General features: G+C 37.0%; 1 protein-coding gene across 1 annotated transcript; it reads right to left on the bottom strand.

Annotated features, from left to right (window-relative positions):
• Positions 1-15,939: 15,939 nt before the first annotated feature.
• Positions 15,940-17,300, bottom strand: LOC125186306 (acid phosphatase 1-like). Its single transcript, XM_048082658.1, has 2 exons — positions 16,847-17,300; positions 15,940-16,558 (listed from the first exon to the last, which is right to left on the bottom strand). Exons 1-2 carry the CDS (start codon positions 17,227-17,229, stop codon positions 16,171-16,173), a joined length of 771 nt encoding a protein of 256 aa, XP_047938615.1. The 5' UTR covers positions 17,230-17,300; the 3' UTR covers positions 15,940-16,170.
• Positions 17,301-18,302: the final 1,002 nt, after the last annotated feature.

The raw sequence follows: 18,302 nt of genomic DNA on the forward strand, positions 1-18,302 counted from the left end.
GTTCATAGATGGAATAATTAAGAAAAATTAAAACTTAGTGATTTAATATTCTGAATTTAAAGTTTATAGAAACCAGAATTTGACCAAATTTCATTATCTAAATGGCTATTAACCCTTTATCATCTAAGGCAACAAACAGACAATGGAGGGTTGTTTAATACTCCCCGCTCCCTCAAAATAGACCATATTCATTGACATACTTGGATTTTACATGGTTTTAGAGGGTGGCTTTGTATGAATTTGAGCATATTTCGTCTATTATTAGGCGTGTTTATATCTACTTCTCTATTATGTTGGTATGTTGACCATTTTGTTAAGAATGTGTAGAAAAAGGTATAAAATATGTGGATGTGCAGCAGCCTTAGTTTGAGACAATATTTACTGGAGATTTTGAAGTCCAATCAGCCCCTAATGCATATCAATCTCTTCGTCTTCAAAAGAGCTTCGCGTGGGTATCTCGCACGCCTCAATCGGAGTTAGGTAAAAGAAGTTATGGCCGTTATACGAACACTCGCAGTCCAGAAAATCTCACGCGGCCAGGTGAATTGTTACCCTATAATTCCACCCGGCCGGGTCCGTTATTTTAGCGTTTTTTAGAGTTGAAACACAATTTTTTGAAGAGGAAATAAGAAGGAAGAATTAGGTCAATTCTAGGCATTCTCTACAAGCGACAAAACACTCTCTCTCTTTGTGAAGAACTCTTGGAAGAAGATTGAAGATTCAAGCTTCAATTCCTCCGCCAATTGCGATTCGCATCATGATTTCCACTGCTTTTCCTTATTTCTTTTTGTTTTCTACCATGAACATGAGTAGCTAAACTTTTTATGTAGAATTCTAGCTAAACTTTTTATGTAGAATTCTTGGTGAAGATGCATTGATTCATAGTTTTAATCCAATTGACTTCGTTTTTATCTTGCTCTTGCAATTGTTTGAATTATTCTTGAGCTTTTTCCTAACAATTTCTTGATCACCAATTGGGAGTGTAGGTTTTTTAGAGTAATCGGGAGATGAAATATTTAACCATGAAAGAAGAATAATTCACACATTAATTTAATAAAACTCGGGAGAGTTGAGGTTTTGAGTGGGATCTTTAATCTAATCGAACTATTAGGAGTTAGGTCTAAGAATTAGAAGGGGACTTCAATTATTACACCTAATCTACGGATTTCTCACCTCGGGAGGGGGTTTAATCTATATTTGTGATTGATTCAACAATTCTGGAGACTTTAAATGGTAAATCGGTTTCAATTGGGTTAGGCTATGAGTTGCGCATCGGATCCTTGAATTCTGCATATTTCTCTATCATTTTCTACAACTTGCTTAATTGTTTTCTTGTTTAAGTGCTTTATTTTAATCTTTGATTTTATATGCTTTTAGTAGTTGTTAGTTTAAAACCAAAATTCTCGATCGTCTGGATAGTAGTTGAAATTCGTTCGTGGTACTTAGGTTTACACTAAATTGTCTCTGTGGGATACGATATACTCTTGCTTGCTGTTTGCTACGATAACCCCGTACACTTGCGGGTATTATTTGGGTAAAATAAAGTTGAGTCAAGTTTTTAGCGCCGTTTCCGGGGATAATTTTTGTGTTATATAGCTTGATATCGTGATAATAATCAAGACTATTACTTCAGACATTACTGCTTAATTTTTTTTCTTTTAATTTTTCGAGTTCTCACAATTGTGTTTCTTGTTCAGGTGTATGCACACACGTTCTAAAGGCTTGCCTCTAGAACCTTTCGACTCTGAGATCGAAGCATCGAACCGGAAGAGGAACGCATATAGGAGACTCACAAAGAAGATTCAAGCTTCTTCGCCAAACCGCGTAGGAGCATATTCAGATCGGAGGGACCTCTCACCTATTCGATCACCAGTTCAGGATCATATTCAGCTTGATCCCGATTATCCTATTCCGATGGAGCACGAAGAAGGGAACAACAACGGAAGCAACAATGGCCCACCACCCCCTCCTCCCACCAATGCTGAGATTCTACGACAGCTGGAGGAATTGCGCCGACAGGTTAATCGTGAACCAGTTGTGCCGGTGCAGAATCAATATGTATACCACGGAGTGGCAAACCCAACTGTCTTCAACAATATTGACGCAAACAACTTTGAGCTGAAACCAGGACTGATCCAGATGGCGGAAAACAATGCTTTTAGGGGCAAATCCTCAGATGACCCTAACAAGCATATTACCAAGTTCATTCAGATCTGCAACACGACGAAAATGAATGGAGTGATAGATGATCAGATCCGATTGAGACTGTTTCCTTTTTCTTTGGAAGATGCAGCAAAGGATTGGCTCGAGAGTTTGACACCGGGGTCCATTAGAACATGGGACCAGATGGTCCACAAATTCCTGGAGAAGTTCTACCCCCTAGTGAGGCTATTAAGAGGCAACACGAGATCATTGCCTTTCAGATGATGCCTACGGAGACTATCAGAGATGCATGAGGAAGATTCAAAGCCTTGCTGAAGAGGTGTCCCAATCATGCTCTGTCCCCAACAGTGCAAGTCATTACATTCTTCAAGGGATGTATACCTGAAGCACAACGAGAGTTAAATCTTAGCGCGGGAGGTAATCTTCTCAAGAAAGGAGAGGAGGAGGCGATGGGAGTGATTGAAGAGCTTGCATCCAGTGATGAAGGATGTAGCAACGAAAGGAGTAAGGTGCATAGGGTGGATTCTACCACGGATCATGATACAATGAGCACCCTATCCGACAAGCTGGATGCCTTAACCATGAAAGTTGACTGCATGGCGATGGGGGCAACTGTCTCAAGAACCCCAAAGAAGTATGGAGGATGTGAATTATGTGCAGCAAGGGGGTAACAGGTATTACAATAACCCACGCCCGAACTTTAATGGGGGAGGATACAACCAATATGGGAACAAGGGGCATCCCAATCTCTCTTATGGGAACCCCAATAATGCTCTGCAGCCTCCTCCGGGATTCACAGTTTCTGATGGGATGGTGGACGACCCCAAGAAGATGACCACAGAGGATATACTCAAGTCCTTCATGCTACAATCTAATAAGGTCATGGAGCAGAACAATCAAAGGATGGAGAAGGTCGAGACAGATGTACAGGGAATGGCCACTCATTTGAAGAACATTGATATTCAGATCAGCCAGATTTCCCAGACTGTGAGCACTCTTACGCAACCGGGAAAAATTCCTTCTACCACTATCATCAATCCCAAGGACTGTAAAGCTATACATCTGAGGAGTGGAACAAACTACGAGGGACCTTGAATGCCATCCGAGAATGAGGGTAGAGTAGCTATAAAAGAGAGCTGAAGAGGAGGAATTGGTCGAAGAAGATGAGACAGTGCAAATTTCTACTCCACCTAAAGAGAACACGACTATACCTTCACCCACACCACCTACAACTCATACTCCAGCTGAAGTGAGGATCCCTTATCATCAACATGTTCAGAAGAAGAAGACAGATGCTCAGTTTTCGAGGTTCTTAGACATCTTCAGAAATGTGAACTTAAATATCCCATTGGTTGAGGCACTCCAAGAAATGCCTACATATGCAAAGTTCCTAAAAGATGTGCTATCAAAGAAGAAGAAGTGGACTGACTATGAGACGGTAAACATATCTGAAAACTGTAGTGCCATAATTCAGAAAAAGCTATCGGCCAAGCTAAAAGATCCTGGGAGTTTTTTCAACATCTCATGCGTCATTGGAAATGACAGACAGACAAAGGCACTTTGTGATCTGGTGGCGAGCATAAATTTGATGCCATTATCGTTTTTCAGAAAGATGAAGATCGACACTCTCAAGCCGACTACAATCACACTGCAGATGGCAGATAGAACCATCACCTATCCTAAAGAAATTGTTGAGGACGTTCTTGTGAAGGTACACGACTTCATATTTCCCCTCAATTTTGTAGTGTTGGATATGGAAGAAGACGTGAATGTACCGCTTATCCTGAGGCGTCCATTCCTTGCAACGGGAAAATCATTGATAGATATAGCAAGGGGAGAGCTCACTCTTCATATGGGCAACAAACGCCACATCTTATCTATTTACAATGCTATGAAGAGTCCTGAGGAAGAGGAACTTGGTATGAAGAAGGAGTGCAAGGCTGTGCATGTTGTAGAGGTCCAAAAGGCACAAGAAATTGAGTCCACATTTGGGGATTTTTCTTTTCCGCAGTGGATGTTTGGTTCATGTGGTGGATCAATTTCTAATGAAGAGACTGCATCAAATGCCAAAGTGAAGGAGAAGAAAACAAAAGTTGAGAATTCACCCAAAGTGGAAACCAAAATTTCTGATGGAGCTCTAAAGGATACTTGGTGGAAAAAGAGATTGGCTAGATCATATGCTTCCAAGATTGACAGGAAATCTAACACCACCATTTATGGCGTGATATGATGCAGCTCATGGAGGACGTCAAGCCAACGACGATAACCAAAGGCACTGTAGGGGAGGTAACCCCTAGTAGGTAACATTTAATTTTATCGTTTCAGTTTGTTTTTGGTGTGTTTTGTGTTGCTTGCATACCATGTAAGTCTCCCTTCTCCACCAACTTTTTCAAACTTATTCTTTGCATAGCTTTGAATAAGTTTGGGGGGATGATATGGTGGATAGGGACACTAACAAGGTACTTATCTTATTGCTTTAGATTGATTAGTTATCTTTTGTTGCTTTAATTTTGTTTTAGGATAGAATTGTTTTGTTTGGTTGTGATTGATTGGAAATTTTGAGGCTTGAATTGAAAAAAAAAATTGGTAGTAATTGGGGTAAAGACTAATCGTCTATGATAAAAGAACCATCCATCTTGAGCTATCACTTGACCATTGACTTGAGAGTTTGAGTAATAGGGTGCATAAGTAACGAATTGCTTGCTTACTTTGATTCATGCTATTTAGCCAAGTGAGATTTTTGAGCCTTCAATTCTTTCATGTGTGTTTTATCATCAATTGTGCATGTGTTTTTAGAACTTGCTCTTGGTCTTCTTGAGTGTACATAGTGACCTTAAAGATAGGGGAAGATTGTTAGGCTATCATTGTTAGCCTCATTTTTACCTAAACACTAACCTTAATATATAACACCCTTGATAGCCAAGTTTGAGCCTTAAGCCTTTTCTTTTGTCAAGCTAATCAAGTGGGTTGAGAATCCTAAACTCTAAATTTTTTGAGATATGAAAAGAAGAGTTGGGAGAGTATAATTGAAAAAGGTTGGTTGATTTTGTACTTAGAGAGAAAAAAAAGTGTGAACGAAAAAAAAAGAAAAAAAAAATTGTATATAGAGAAGAATTTGAGGTCTTTGGAAGTTGGGAAGAAATTAGACAAAGTCTAGTTATTATCGAGAAGTGTTTTGAAAATGGTTGAAGTTAAAAGTTGATTGTTGTGATTTCTTGGAATTTTACATTTTGGAATTTCAGTCACTTTAGCCAAATATTTCCTCACCTTACCAAAGAGCCTACATTATAACCTAAATAAAAGATCTTATGTACTCTTGATTTATTGTCACACGAGGTAGAGAAGAGGTTAGACATTGAGCAAACTTATGGTAAACCATGCATTTTTGCTTGATTTGAGTGACTGCTGTTAGGGAGATTCAATATATAGAACAGAAAAACGGATATTTGAAAGTCGTGATAATCACTTTCAGATCAAATCAATTTCGGTGGTTCTACCAAACTTATTTTATCGGATAAAATTCAGAGAAAATCAGCAAATTCATATGTGTATTCGAGATATATGAACCAGAAGAATTGATCAGATTTTGAAGAAGACGAACCGGTGCAGCTGTTGACGAAACAGTGCATCCGTTGGGAATATTAACCGAAAATAACTGATTTTCAAAAGGTTTCCGAAATTGCAAATTAGTCCTTTGACTTTCAGAAATTATATTTTCGGATGAATTTCTAATACAGCAACTTCGTTGGACCCCGCCAGGGGCTGCCGCCCCTTGGACCCCGCTACCCGGGGGCGCTGCCCCCGGACCTCCGTTCATCTGTTTAGGGCCTTCGCCCCTAAGTGTGCACTCCGCACCTCCATACTTAAATGATGTATCATTATAACAATAACCGATCAATCAAGTTAATCCAATTACACTAAAATATCCAACAATCCTCCCCTATTTTAGTGCAATCCTTGATTAACTAAAACAAGTCATCTCAAACATTCAAACTTTTGCATAAATGAAATATCGTAACGATTGAATTCCATATTAGTACATTACACATTCCAAATATTCGAATACCCCGGGTGTCTCTAAGGATTGAACCCTGGGAACTCACATTGAATACACGAAGATAATGTACACAAAAGTTTACATACGAATATGTTCTATCTTGACACTATATTTTACTAGCCTATGTCCTTATCCTTCATAAACATGTCGAAACCAAGTCCCAGCTTCTTGAAGCGGCTAAACTTCATGCTTATATAGGTAGCTCCTTTATTCTTGCACCTACATTTGCAATTTTTCAAAAGAACTATTAAGAATATATATATTCAACCTCCTTAACTTGTAGGTCCGAACACATACCTTGGGACGATTTTCAAATGTGTTCCAATCTCCAAATATTAAGTTTTCCACATTGAATTCTGCATCTAGTGTCATACTAAATGGGAATTGGGTATCTTAATATCAGAGATTTGTAGTGGACTTTAATCTCATCCCTATAGCCGATTTGTGCACAAGATCTCTACTTAACCCTTTGGTTAAATGATCGGCTAAGTTATCATGAGTTCTTACAAACTCCACAGATATCACACCATCCATAATAAGTTCACGAATCATGCTATGTCTAACACCTAAGTGTCTTGACTTTCCATTATACACTTGACTATATGCCTTAGCCAAGGTAGCTGCACTATCACATCTGATAGATATAGGTGATATCGGTTTAGGCCACAATGGAATTTCATATATTAGATTTCTTAGCCATTCAGCCTCTTTACCAGCTGCTGCTAATGCCACAAACTCCGATTCCATTGTTGAATTCGTGATACAAGTTTGTTTCTTTGATGCCCAACATATAGCACCACCTCCAAGACGGAATACCCAACCACTTGTGGAAGAATGATCTTCCATATTGGTGATCCAACTTGCATCCGAATATCCTTCAAGAACAGAAGGAAATCCAGAATAAGTCAACCTATAATCCATGGTTCCTTTTAAGTATTTAAATACTCGATTCATTGCTTGCCAATGGATTAAACTTGGATTATGAGTATATCGACTCAATTTTCCAACTGCAAAGGCTATATCGGGTCTAGTACTAATCATAGCATACATTAGTGATCCAATAGCCTTTGAATATTCAAGCTGATTCACAGCAACTCCTTTATTAGGACTACGCAGCGGAAGACACGGAAACCAAACAGGTCCTTGACCGGATCTATTTAGGTGATTATGCATTCGACTCCAATTTCATGCAATAAACATAGATCTATAGATATAACATCAAATAAACACATAATCATGCATATTCGATGTAGATTCGATTGTTACCTCATAATCCATCATTGGATTGACGTTGCTAGCTGCACCACCCGGAGATCCTTGGTTTATCGACCACGAATCTTCCAACCTATTCCCTTGTCCTTGATTCTCCATCCGTGTGGGCGGATCTCGAAGAACCAAATAAAAGTGATATGAGATCTAGGGAAAACCAACACAAACACGAAATTGTCTTGATCTAATCCTATGAATTAGGATAGAACAAGAACAAAAACCAAAACCCTAATCTCCCTCGTGCAAAGGCACGAAAACCGAGGCAAGAGGGGAGAGAGAGAGCGCCGGTTATGGCGGCTAGGGTTAGGGTTTGTGATGTGTGGAGTGCTTACTAGGGTTTCCCATCTCTACACTATTTATAAACATGGACTTGTTGGGCTAGGATGGGGATCCATGGAATGACTTAAGTGTTGGGCTCACCCATTAGATAAATTACTAATTAAATCAAATGACCCATGATTTAATATATTATCAATGGAATATTATTTTGTTCCACTAAAGAATAATATTGCACTCCCACTTAAATCACCAAATTACAAATAACTTGGGTCCATTTTATTTTATAATATTTCCCGCGTTTAAGATTATCTTGATCCATCAATTTAATTCTTTTGTCTGCTATGTGACTAGAATTAAATTAATTCTCCAAAGAGTTTTTCTAGTTTGAAACTTTATTTATTATTCGTGGAATAAATTCCAACTGCGCAGTTTTCTGAATAATAAATTCCTCTTTCAAACACCTCATTGGGGATCACCCTTTTAGGGATTTAATCATACCACACTGGGCACGCGAATTCTATGAAATAATATTCCAATACCTTCACGTTATTCAATTACTACCACCCAAGATATCATGAACTTGAGTTACGTACAAACTCTCACATATTGATAAGTCAAAGTGGCGTTTGATTGAATAAACAATATTGATATTAATATCATAGACTAGAAAATACTAAACTTTCTGAAATATATTCTTTCAGTAGATAGCAATAAAGAATACATTTCGGATTAGATCCTTTCAGTGCTTTACCACACCGGTGTTACTAATCTCTTCTTAGGTAAGAGAGAATTATCACAAACACCGCAACCGTACCAATAGGTAGCCAAAGCCTATCTATGTTGTGAATACATTTTTCTTCTTACTAGATCTGGCCAAGTCCCCTACTGGAAAACTCATGAGGAGATTCATCGAATTTCCCTACTTGACCTTCTTAGTAAAAAGCCTTAGACTTGTTTATTATATTTCAATAATAAACCATTATATTATATTATTTATTCTCATAATTAGGTAAACAAGTGGACGTGGCATTTCTCGTATACATGCACAAGCTGACTGTACAAAGGCATGTACGCTCGAAGCATCTTTTAGTATACACAGCAACTCCTTTATTAGGCACGAGTTTTGCACTAGGATCAAAAGGAGTCTTAACTGAAGAACAATCTTTGAAGTTGAACTTTTCCAACACTTTCTCAATATAATGTGATTGAGAAATGGAAATTCCTTATTCTCCATGTGTGATCTTAATTCCAAGAATCACATCAGCCTTCCCCATGTCTTTCATTTCAAACTTAGATGACAAAAATTCCTTTGTTTTATCAACTTGATCTTGGTCAGTACCAAAGATCAACATGTCATCCACATATAAGCAAATGATAACCCCTTTACCGGTAGCATCAAATTTGCTATATACACACTTGTCTGCTTGGTTTAATACAAAACCATTCGACAACACCACGTCATCAAACTTTTGATGCCATTGCTTGGGGGCTTGCTTTAGTCCATAAAGAGATTTTACCAACTTACAAACCTTATGTTCATTACCAGGCATGACAAAGCCTTCTGGTTGTTTGATATAAATCTCTTCATTTAATTCACCATTCAAGAAGACAGTCTTAACATCCATTTGGTGAATTACAAGATTATGTATAGCAGCAAGTGCTAACAATAATCTAATTGTGGAAATCCTAGCAACAGGAGCATAGGTATCAAAGTAGTCAATGCCTTCCTTTTGTCTAAAGCCTTGGATAACCAATCTGGCTTTATATTTGTCTATGCTTCCATCCACCTTCATCTTCGTTTTGAAGATCCATTTGCTATTTAAAGCTTCACAACCAGGTGGTAAATCAGTCAGTATCCAAGTACCATTTTGGATTATAGAATCCATCTCCTCTTGGATTGCCTCTTTCCAAAATGCAGAATCTCTTGAAGCCATAGCTTCTTTGTAGGTCCTTGGATCATCACCAATAGTAAAGCAATATTGATATTGAAAATTAATTTCATTTCTTGATCCTTCAAGTAAGTACAATTGGAAATCATTTCCAAAAGACTTAGCTTTTCTTGCCCTACTACTTCTCCTAGCCTCAGGAGGTGTATCCATCACTTTTCCAGTTACATCATCAGAGTTACTAGACCTTGCAATCATGCCTCCAGGTTTAGGTATAGATGTGAATCTATCCTCATTGCCAAATTCAACATCTCTTGACTCAATAATAGAGTGCACAGATACATAGTCATTGGGTTCTAAGACATAGAACCTATAACAAACAGAATTTTCTGAATACCCCAGAAACACACAATCTATACCTCTTTGACCTATGGTTTTCATTTTAGGGTCAGTTAGTCTTACCACTGCTCGACAACCCCAAACTCTGAGATAACTCAATTTTGGTGGTTTCTTATGCCAAAGTTCATAAGGGGTTATCTTGTTCCTTTTATTAGGAACTCTATTCAACAAATAACAGGCTGTTAACATAGCCTCACCCCAAAATCCTTCACTTAGGCCAGAATAACACAACATTGAATTAATCATTTCTTTCAACGTTCTATTCTTTCTTTTAGCTACACCATTTTGTTGTGGTGTATATGGAGCAGTCGTTTGATGTACTATACCAGTCGATTCAAAATACGCTGGATCATAATACTCACCTCCCCTATCAGTGCGAAGAGTTTTAATCTTCACACCATGATAAAGCTCTACACTTTCTTTAAAGATTTTAAATTTATCAAGAGCTTCATCTTTTGAATGACAGAGATAGACATGGCAAAATCTAGTAGCATCATCAATAAAAGTAACTACATACTTTTTATTACCAAGTGATGGAGTTGAATGAAAATCACACAAATCACTATGTATAAGTTCTAAAACCTTAGTAACTTTATTGACATTCTTATTGAAAGGTTGTCTAGTTATTTTAGTTAACATGCAAGTTTTACACTTTTCATTGTTCAACTCGAATGCTGGTATCAAACTCATTTTCGACATATCTTTCAATCTCTTATAATGTACATGTCCAAGTCTAGCATGCCACAATTCTGATTTACTAACATGATTACTAATACTTGTAGAGGTCATGCAAACAGAATTATTAACAAAAGAGACATCTAGATTCAACCTAAACATGCCACATAGATAACCAAATCCAATAAAATTACCATGCCTTGACAGAATGTATTTGTCACTTTCTAACACTTGTTTATATCCACAATTATTTAATACAATGCCAGAAACTAGATTCTTACGAATACCAGGTACATACACAACATTTTCTAATACTAAGGAATTTCCAGAAGTAAATACTAGGCTAACAGATCCTATTCCCTTGATTGGTTCAGTTGCAACGTTGCCCATCTTCAATGAAGATCCATCTTCAATTGGTTTAAAATCCTTGAACCATTGACGATCCTTGCACACATGACATGTTGCACCCGAATCAATCCACCATGACAGATCATCATCCTGCACATAAAATGCTTCAGAGATTATTGATGCATAATAATTCTCAACAGAATGATTATTAGGTACAGAAAACGAACCCGATTGCTTCTCGGGATCCTTGGATCCACTTGAACCAGCCTCGTTTTTCCCTTTTCCTCCACCCTTTCCAGACTTACAATCCTTCTTGAAGTGCCCAGATTTGCCACACTTCCAGCAAGTCAGTTTAGGCTTCTTATTTCCATCCTTACTGTTATACCCTTGAAACTTACGTTTCTCTTTACCAGCCTTTGAGGATTCACCCTCTTCCACCATGTTCACAGAAGAACCAACCATGTTTTTAGTATTACCAACAGAACTCTTTTCCATATCTCGTATGGACTGTTCAATCTGGAAATCACTTCCAAGTTCGACCAAGTTCAATTCCTCCTTCTTGTGTTTCAGATTATTTTTAAAATCCTTCCAAGAAGGTGGCAGTTTATCAATAATACTAGAGACAGAAATGGATTCATCCATTTTCATATCATATTGGGAAAACTGTCCCAATATCCTCAACAATTCGTTGTATTGTTCCATGACAGGCCTCGAATCAACCATTTTATAGTTAATAAAGTTACCAACAAGAAATTTCTTGCTAGAGGCATCTTCTGCCATATAGTATTTGGCTTCGAGGGAATCCCACAATTCCTTAGCAGATACAACATTTTGATACACATCAAATAGAGAATCAGACATACCATTTAAGATGTGACCACGACATATGTAGTCATCGTTCTCCCACTTCATCCGCCTCCTCGTCTGTTCCAGAGTTTCATTTTCAACAGCCTCGGGCATGGGAGTACTCAGAACGTACACCACCTTGAGATTTGTCAGCATGAAATGCATCTTCTTTTGCCAGCGTCTAAAGTCCTGGCCAGCAAACTTATCCAACTTCGCGAAACCTTTCGCTCCTTCCTTCATCGTTTCTTTGTTCGACATTATTGATTTGATCTTTGTTAGGGAGATTCAATATATAGAACAGAAAAACGGATATCTGAAAGTCGTGATAATCACTTTCAGATCAAATCAATTTCGGTGGTTCTACCAAACTTATTTGATCGGATAAAATTCAGAGAAAATCAGCAAATTCATATGTGTATTCGAGATATATGAACCAGAAGAATTGATCAGATTTTGAAGAAGACGAACCGGTGCAGCTGTTGATGAAACAGTGCATCCGTTGGGAATATTAACCGAAAATAACTGATTTTCAAAAGGTTTCTGAAATTGCAAATTAGTCCTTTGACTTTCAAAAATTATATTTTCGGATGAATTTCTAATACAGCAACTTCATTGGACCCCGCTAGGTGCTCTGTCCCTTGGACCCCGCTACCCGGGGGCGCTGGCTTCGGACCTCCGTTCATCTGTTTAGGGCCTTCGCCCCTAACATCATAATGAATTCAAATAAGTGTGCACTCCGCACCTCCATACTTAAATGATGTATCATTATAACAATAACCGATCAATCAAGTTAATCCAATTACACTAAAATATCCAACAACTACTTGATATCTTATACACTTTTGAGTGAGGTGAATAAACACACATATATACATCCGAGTGAAGCATGAATCCAAGGTGATATACGAGTTAGTAGTAAAAGTGCATTCGACAGCTTAACTTGATGGAATTTGTATTGTGATATGCTCCTTTATTCCGTATTCTTTGAGACGATGATGATGTCTAAAATCCCTTTAAATCTAAGTCTTCTTTTAGTTTTTTTTTCTTCATTGCTCGAGGACTAGCAATTATGTAAGTATGGGGGAGTTGATATACTTGGATTTTACATGGTTTTAGAGGGTGGTTTTGTATGAATTTGAGCATATTTCGCCTATTATTAGGCGTGTTTATATCTACTTCTCTATTATGTTGGTATGTTGACCATTAAGAAAGTGTAGAAAAAGGTACAAAATATGTGGATGTGCAGCAGTCTTGGTTTGAGACAATATTTACTGGAGATTTTGAAGTCCAATCAGCCTCTAATACATATCAATCTCTTCGTCTTCGAAAGAGCTTTGCGTGGGTATCTTGCACGCCTCAATCGGAGTTAGGTAGAAGAAGTTATACGAACACTGCGCTGTCCAGAAAATCTCACGCGGCCGGGTGAATTATTACCCTATAATTCCACCCGGCCGGGTGGCGTAATTAAGCCTGCGAGACTCCAGAGAGTAGCGAAGAAGTCCCACCCGGCCCTGTGAATTTCCAGTGGATTAATTCCACCCGGCCGGGTCCGTCATTTTAGCGTTTTTTTCAAAGCTGAAACGCAATTTTTTGATGAGGAAATAAGAAGGAAGAATATAATTAGGTCAATTCTAGGCATTCTCTACAAGCGACATAACACTCTCTCTCTTTGTGAAGAACTCTTGGAAGAAGATTGAAGATTCAAGCTTCAATTCCTCCGCCAATTGCGATTCGCATCATGATTTCCACTGCTTTTCCTTATTTCTTTTTGTTTTCTACCATGAATATGAGTAGCTAAACTTTTTATGTAGAATTATTGGTGAAGATGCATTAATTCAAAGTTTTAATCCAATTGACTTCGTTTTTATCTTGCTCTTGCAATTGTTTGAATTATTCTTGTGCTTTTTCCTAACAATTACTTGATCACCAATTGGGAGTGTAGGGTTTCTTAGAGTAATCGGGAGATGAAATATTTAACCTTGAAAGAAGAATAATTCACACATTAATTCAATAAAACTCGGGAGAGTTGAGGTTTTGAATGGGATCTTTAATCTAATCGAACTATTAGGAGTTAGGTCTAAGAATTAGAAGGGGACTTCAATTATTACACCTAATCTACGGATTTCTCACATCGGGAGAGGGTTTAATCTATATTTGTGATTGATTCAACAATTCTGGAGACTTTAAATGGTAAATCGGTTGCGATTGGGTTAGGCTATGAGTTGCGCATCGGATCCTTGAATTCTGCATATTTCTCTATCATTTTCTACAACTTGCTTAATTGTTTTCTTGTTTAAGTGCTTTATTTTAATCTTTGATTTTATATGCTTTTAGTAGTTGTTAGTTTAAAACCAAAATTCTCGATCGTCTGGATAGTAGTTGAAATTTGTTCGTGGTACTTAGGTTTACACTAAATTGTCTCTGTGGGATACGATATACTTTTGCTTGCTGTCTGCTACGATAACCCCGTACACTTGCGGGTATTATTTGGGTAAAATAAAGTTGAGTAATCTTTTTGGGATGTCCTTTAAAAATAGACCAATTTTATTTAAGGAATTTTTTTTCTCTAATGAGGTGGGTCACATTCTCCATTAACAATACTCCAATTAATTTTTTTTTTATATATCTCTTATTTTACCAATTATTCATTAAAACTCTTCTCGATTCAAATATTGTCAATTTTAAGAGATGGAGGGAGTACACTATTAACTCGCTTAGAATTTTAATTGATGTAGATTGTAGATAAATAAACCTACCTAGTTGGTGGGTTAAATTAATCTAAGTCATACATGAAAAACAGTATGGGCTTAACGGGGCTGGTAAGATAATACGGGCCTATATTTCATTTATCTTGAATACGAAACAACATATGAAGTGAAGATAAAATCTCATTATCTTAGCAAAACATAGCTAATGGATATAAAGTGCAGTTAAGACTGATAATTATGTTGGTGCTTGTTGATTTGTGGATAGAATAGTCAAAAAATTAATAAAATAAAAAAATAAAATAAAATAAAAAAACTTTTTTCTTATTTATTAAAATTTGATTAGTATGCCAGCTTATTAAAATTTATGTTTGTTTATCAAAAATAGTTACTCCATTACACTAATACTTTCTGAACTGAGATTGTAATTTCCCGTTATAGTATAAATTTTAGGATCTTATTAGTTACGGTATTACTTATTAGTAGTAGTATTTTAGTCGTAATTTTGTATTTCGACAATTTACAATGCCAATTTTGTACTAGTATCTTCTTTATACTTTCATAGGAGAATTTAAACCTATGGCACTTTTATTTTGAATATTAGCTTAGAATTTAAAATTAGTTCAAAAAATTATACTCCATCTGTCCCAAGATAAGCGACTCACATTTCTTTTTGGGACGTCCCAAGATAAGTGAGTCATTTCCTTTTTTTTTGGTATCCTCTTTCTTACTTTTTACTTTATTAACTCTCTTACTTTATTTACTTTCAACTTTACTAACAAAACTCCATTTCAATTTGATAGGAATTAATATGGGATTAATTCATATCTAGAGAAATTATATGAAAAGAGATTAGAGAGGGTGGAAACTAGGCGTGACTTTGAGAGATTTGAGAGATTTGAGAGAACTGGCGGTTTCTCCAAGAGGGAGAGCCGGAGGAGAGAACGAGATTAATAATTTAATTCTTCATTCTGCTTGATAATAATAAAAGACTCCACAAATATTTATAATATGTGTGGTACAAAAAGATCTTTATAAACTAGGAAAACAAATCAAAGCAAATCAAATCCTAACCACTATGGAAAGTAAATAAAATCATAATAACTAAATAATAATAAAACATAAATAAACTAAATACATATACGGAGAGAATATCAGCTCCCTTTCAGAATAAAATAGAATATTAGGTCCCTATCAACTTAAATCTCGTGCTGAAAAGTTTGTGCTCACTTATCTTAGAACGGAGGGAGTAAATAACAAAACGAAAAGATAGCGCAGCTAGCACTTGAGAAGAAATATGCGGTGGCGAGAAATTATGTTCATAAAAATCAAGAATATTTACAGCAGCCTAAAAACATGAAAATGCAGATAGGTAAAAGAAAACTAAGAGACTTGAACTGACCTTCCGTGACCTCAAACTGCCAATCCATCCTTATTTTTTGAATCAAGAAAATCCCATTAAAAAAACTAGAACTCTATGCAAAAGACTAGTAACTATTGCTATGGAGCAGACCAAAAAAGTGACATCTTATCTCCATACATACTAGGCAATGTAGTATAAGGGGTTGGGTAGTTTGAAGGAGCGTCTTGCGAGAGCGAATCCCATCAAGTCGCTCCACTGATCTCCGGAGCTCCCGTGGATTATGTAACCTGCATCCTCTATCTCCTTCCTCTTCTCGGATTTGAAAACCGATGCCGGCTTACCTTTATCAGTGTTTCCCCTGACGATAAGCTTTTCCCAGTTGGTGAATCCAGCGTACATTAGGTTACGCTCGGTAGCATGCTTCTGATATTCACCCCGTCCGGTCAACAGAAATAATGTGAAGCCTAGCTTCTGTAGCTCCTTGTACAATCTCAGCCCAGGGACTATTGCTGGAGCCTCCGTCAACTCTACCCAGTCGTTGAAAGAAAGTTCGTCAAAGATCTGTGATCTGATCAACACCAAAAATAACAGCTTAAAGTAGTCCATGTTGATAATAATGGATTGAGGATGCTCCCTACCGTCTACTAATAGGAATAGGAGTCCCGTTATTTTCATTTATTTCACATTCCACTCACATTTTATTTAAAACTAATACTAGTATTAGTATATATATAAATGAGACATATTTCACAAACTTTTTTTCTCCACACATTTCTTAATATTTCTTAAAACTCTAGAAATGTGGCTCCTGATATGAGTATATTACAAGAAGGATAAAAGGGAAATGATTGGTTACCCGAATCCATTGACGGCGTAGTAAGGGACATTGGAGAGCAAGGTCTCGTCGATGTCGAAAACCCAGGCGTCTCTGCCGTCGCCGGAGACCCCGATGGCCCTGGCGTACTCGGCCGCATTGGCCGCGACGGCCTCCAGCTCGGAGGCGTAGAGGTCGCCGGTGATGTACTCCTTGACGAAATCGACGCACCTCGCCGGCACGCGCGTCCAGGCGCCGGCGTCGTTGGTCTCGACCGTGAAGCGCCAGCTGCTGCAGAAGAGGTGGTCGGCGTCCAAAAGGGTGTCCTTTTCCGGCCTCATCTGAATGATGGAAGGGGCCGACCAAGTGGGCCCCGCGCTGAGGATCACTACGAGCGCGATCAGGCCCCATTGGATGAACGCCATGCCGGAAAAACCGATTGAAGAAAAGCTCTTTTCCTGCTTCAAGAAAAGCGCTTTTCCAGGTTTTCCGGTTGGGATGATTTGGAGCTTTTTCAGTTTGATTCAACAATTTATATATCCTTTTTTTCCCGAATATATAGCTCTATAACTGGAAATAGTTTTATGTCCGGTAATAATGGATCAAAATAACTAAATCAAGTACTAATATCAAAGTGTATATAAAAGAGCAAATACAATTAATATTTTAGGCATATTTCTAATTCTTATAAACAAAACTTTTATATGTCCTTGTCCACATATCAATTATAACTAGAAGAGTGAACTATAAAAATAGTCCATCATGTATTATGCGTTTATCTTGCCAATGTACCCTGGATTTTTAAAATATTCCCAGAAAATCTTGTACTAAGCGTTTATCTCGAAAATAGTTATTTTCAATGTTTCGTGACGAAAATACCCTTTTGGGGGTTTAGGCAATTTGGTCTTTTTACATTTTAAATCTAATATTATTTAAGTGGTGTACTAAATCTGATATTATTTCAAAATTGTCATTCTTCTTTCCTTTTGTCATTCTTCACTTTGTTTCTTTATTTCAATATTAGATTTAATTTTATAAAATTAAATTTAAATTTAAATTTTTAAATATAAATAAATTTTTTAATTATTAAAATTACTATTAAATACTCCCTCCGTCCTACATAATTTTACTCACTTTGACCCGACACGGATTTTAAGAAATTTAATGGAAAGTGAGTTGAAAAAGTTGGTGGGATGTAGGTCCTACTTTTAAAGTATTAGTTTTATAATAAAATGTGAGTTGGAATGAGTTAGTGGAATATGAGGTCCACTACCAAAAATGGTAAAAGTGAAGTGTGTAAAATTATGTGGGACGACCCAAAATGGAATACTGGGTAAAATTATATGGGACGAATGGAGTAACAAATTAATAATTTTAACAATATTTGATAGTGTCTATTATTTAATCAATAAGGTACTACAGACGCCTTAGTTTTAATTAATATTTAATAGTTTTAATCATAAATAGATCATATAACACGATTTATTCTGAAATAAAT

Source organism: Salvia hispanica, chromosome 5 (assembly GCF_023119035.1).
Source record: "Salvia hispanica cultivar TCC Black 2014 chromosome 5, UniMelb_Shisp_WGS_1.0, whole genome shotgun sequence".
In the NCBI taxonomy this organism is placed as follows: domain Eukaryota; kingdom Viridiplantae; phylum Streptophyta; class Magnoliopsida; order Lamiales; family Lamiaceae; genus Salvia; species Salvia hispanica.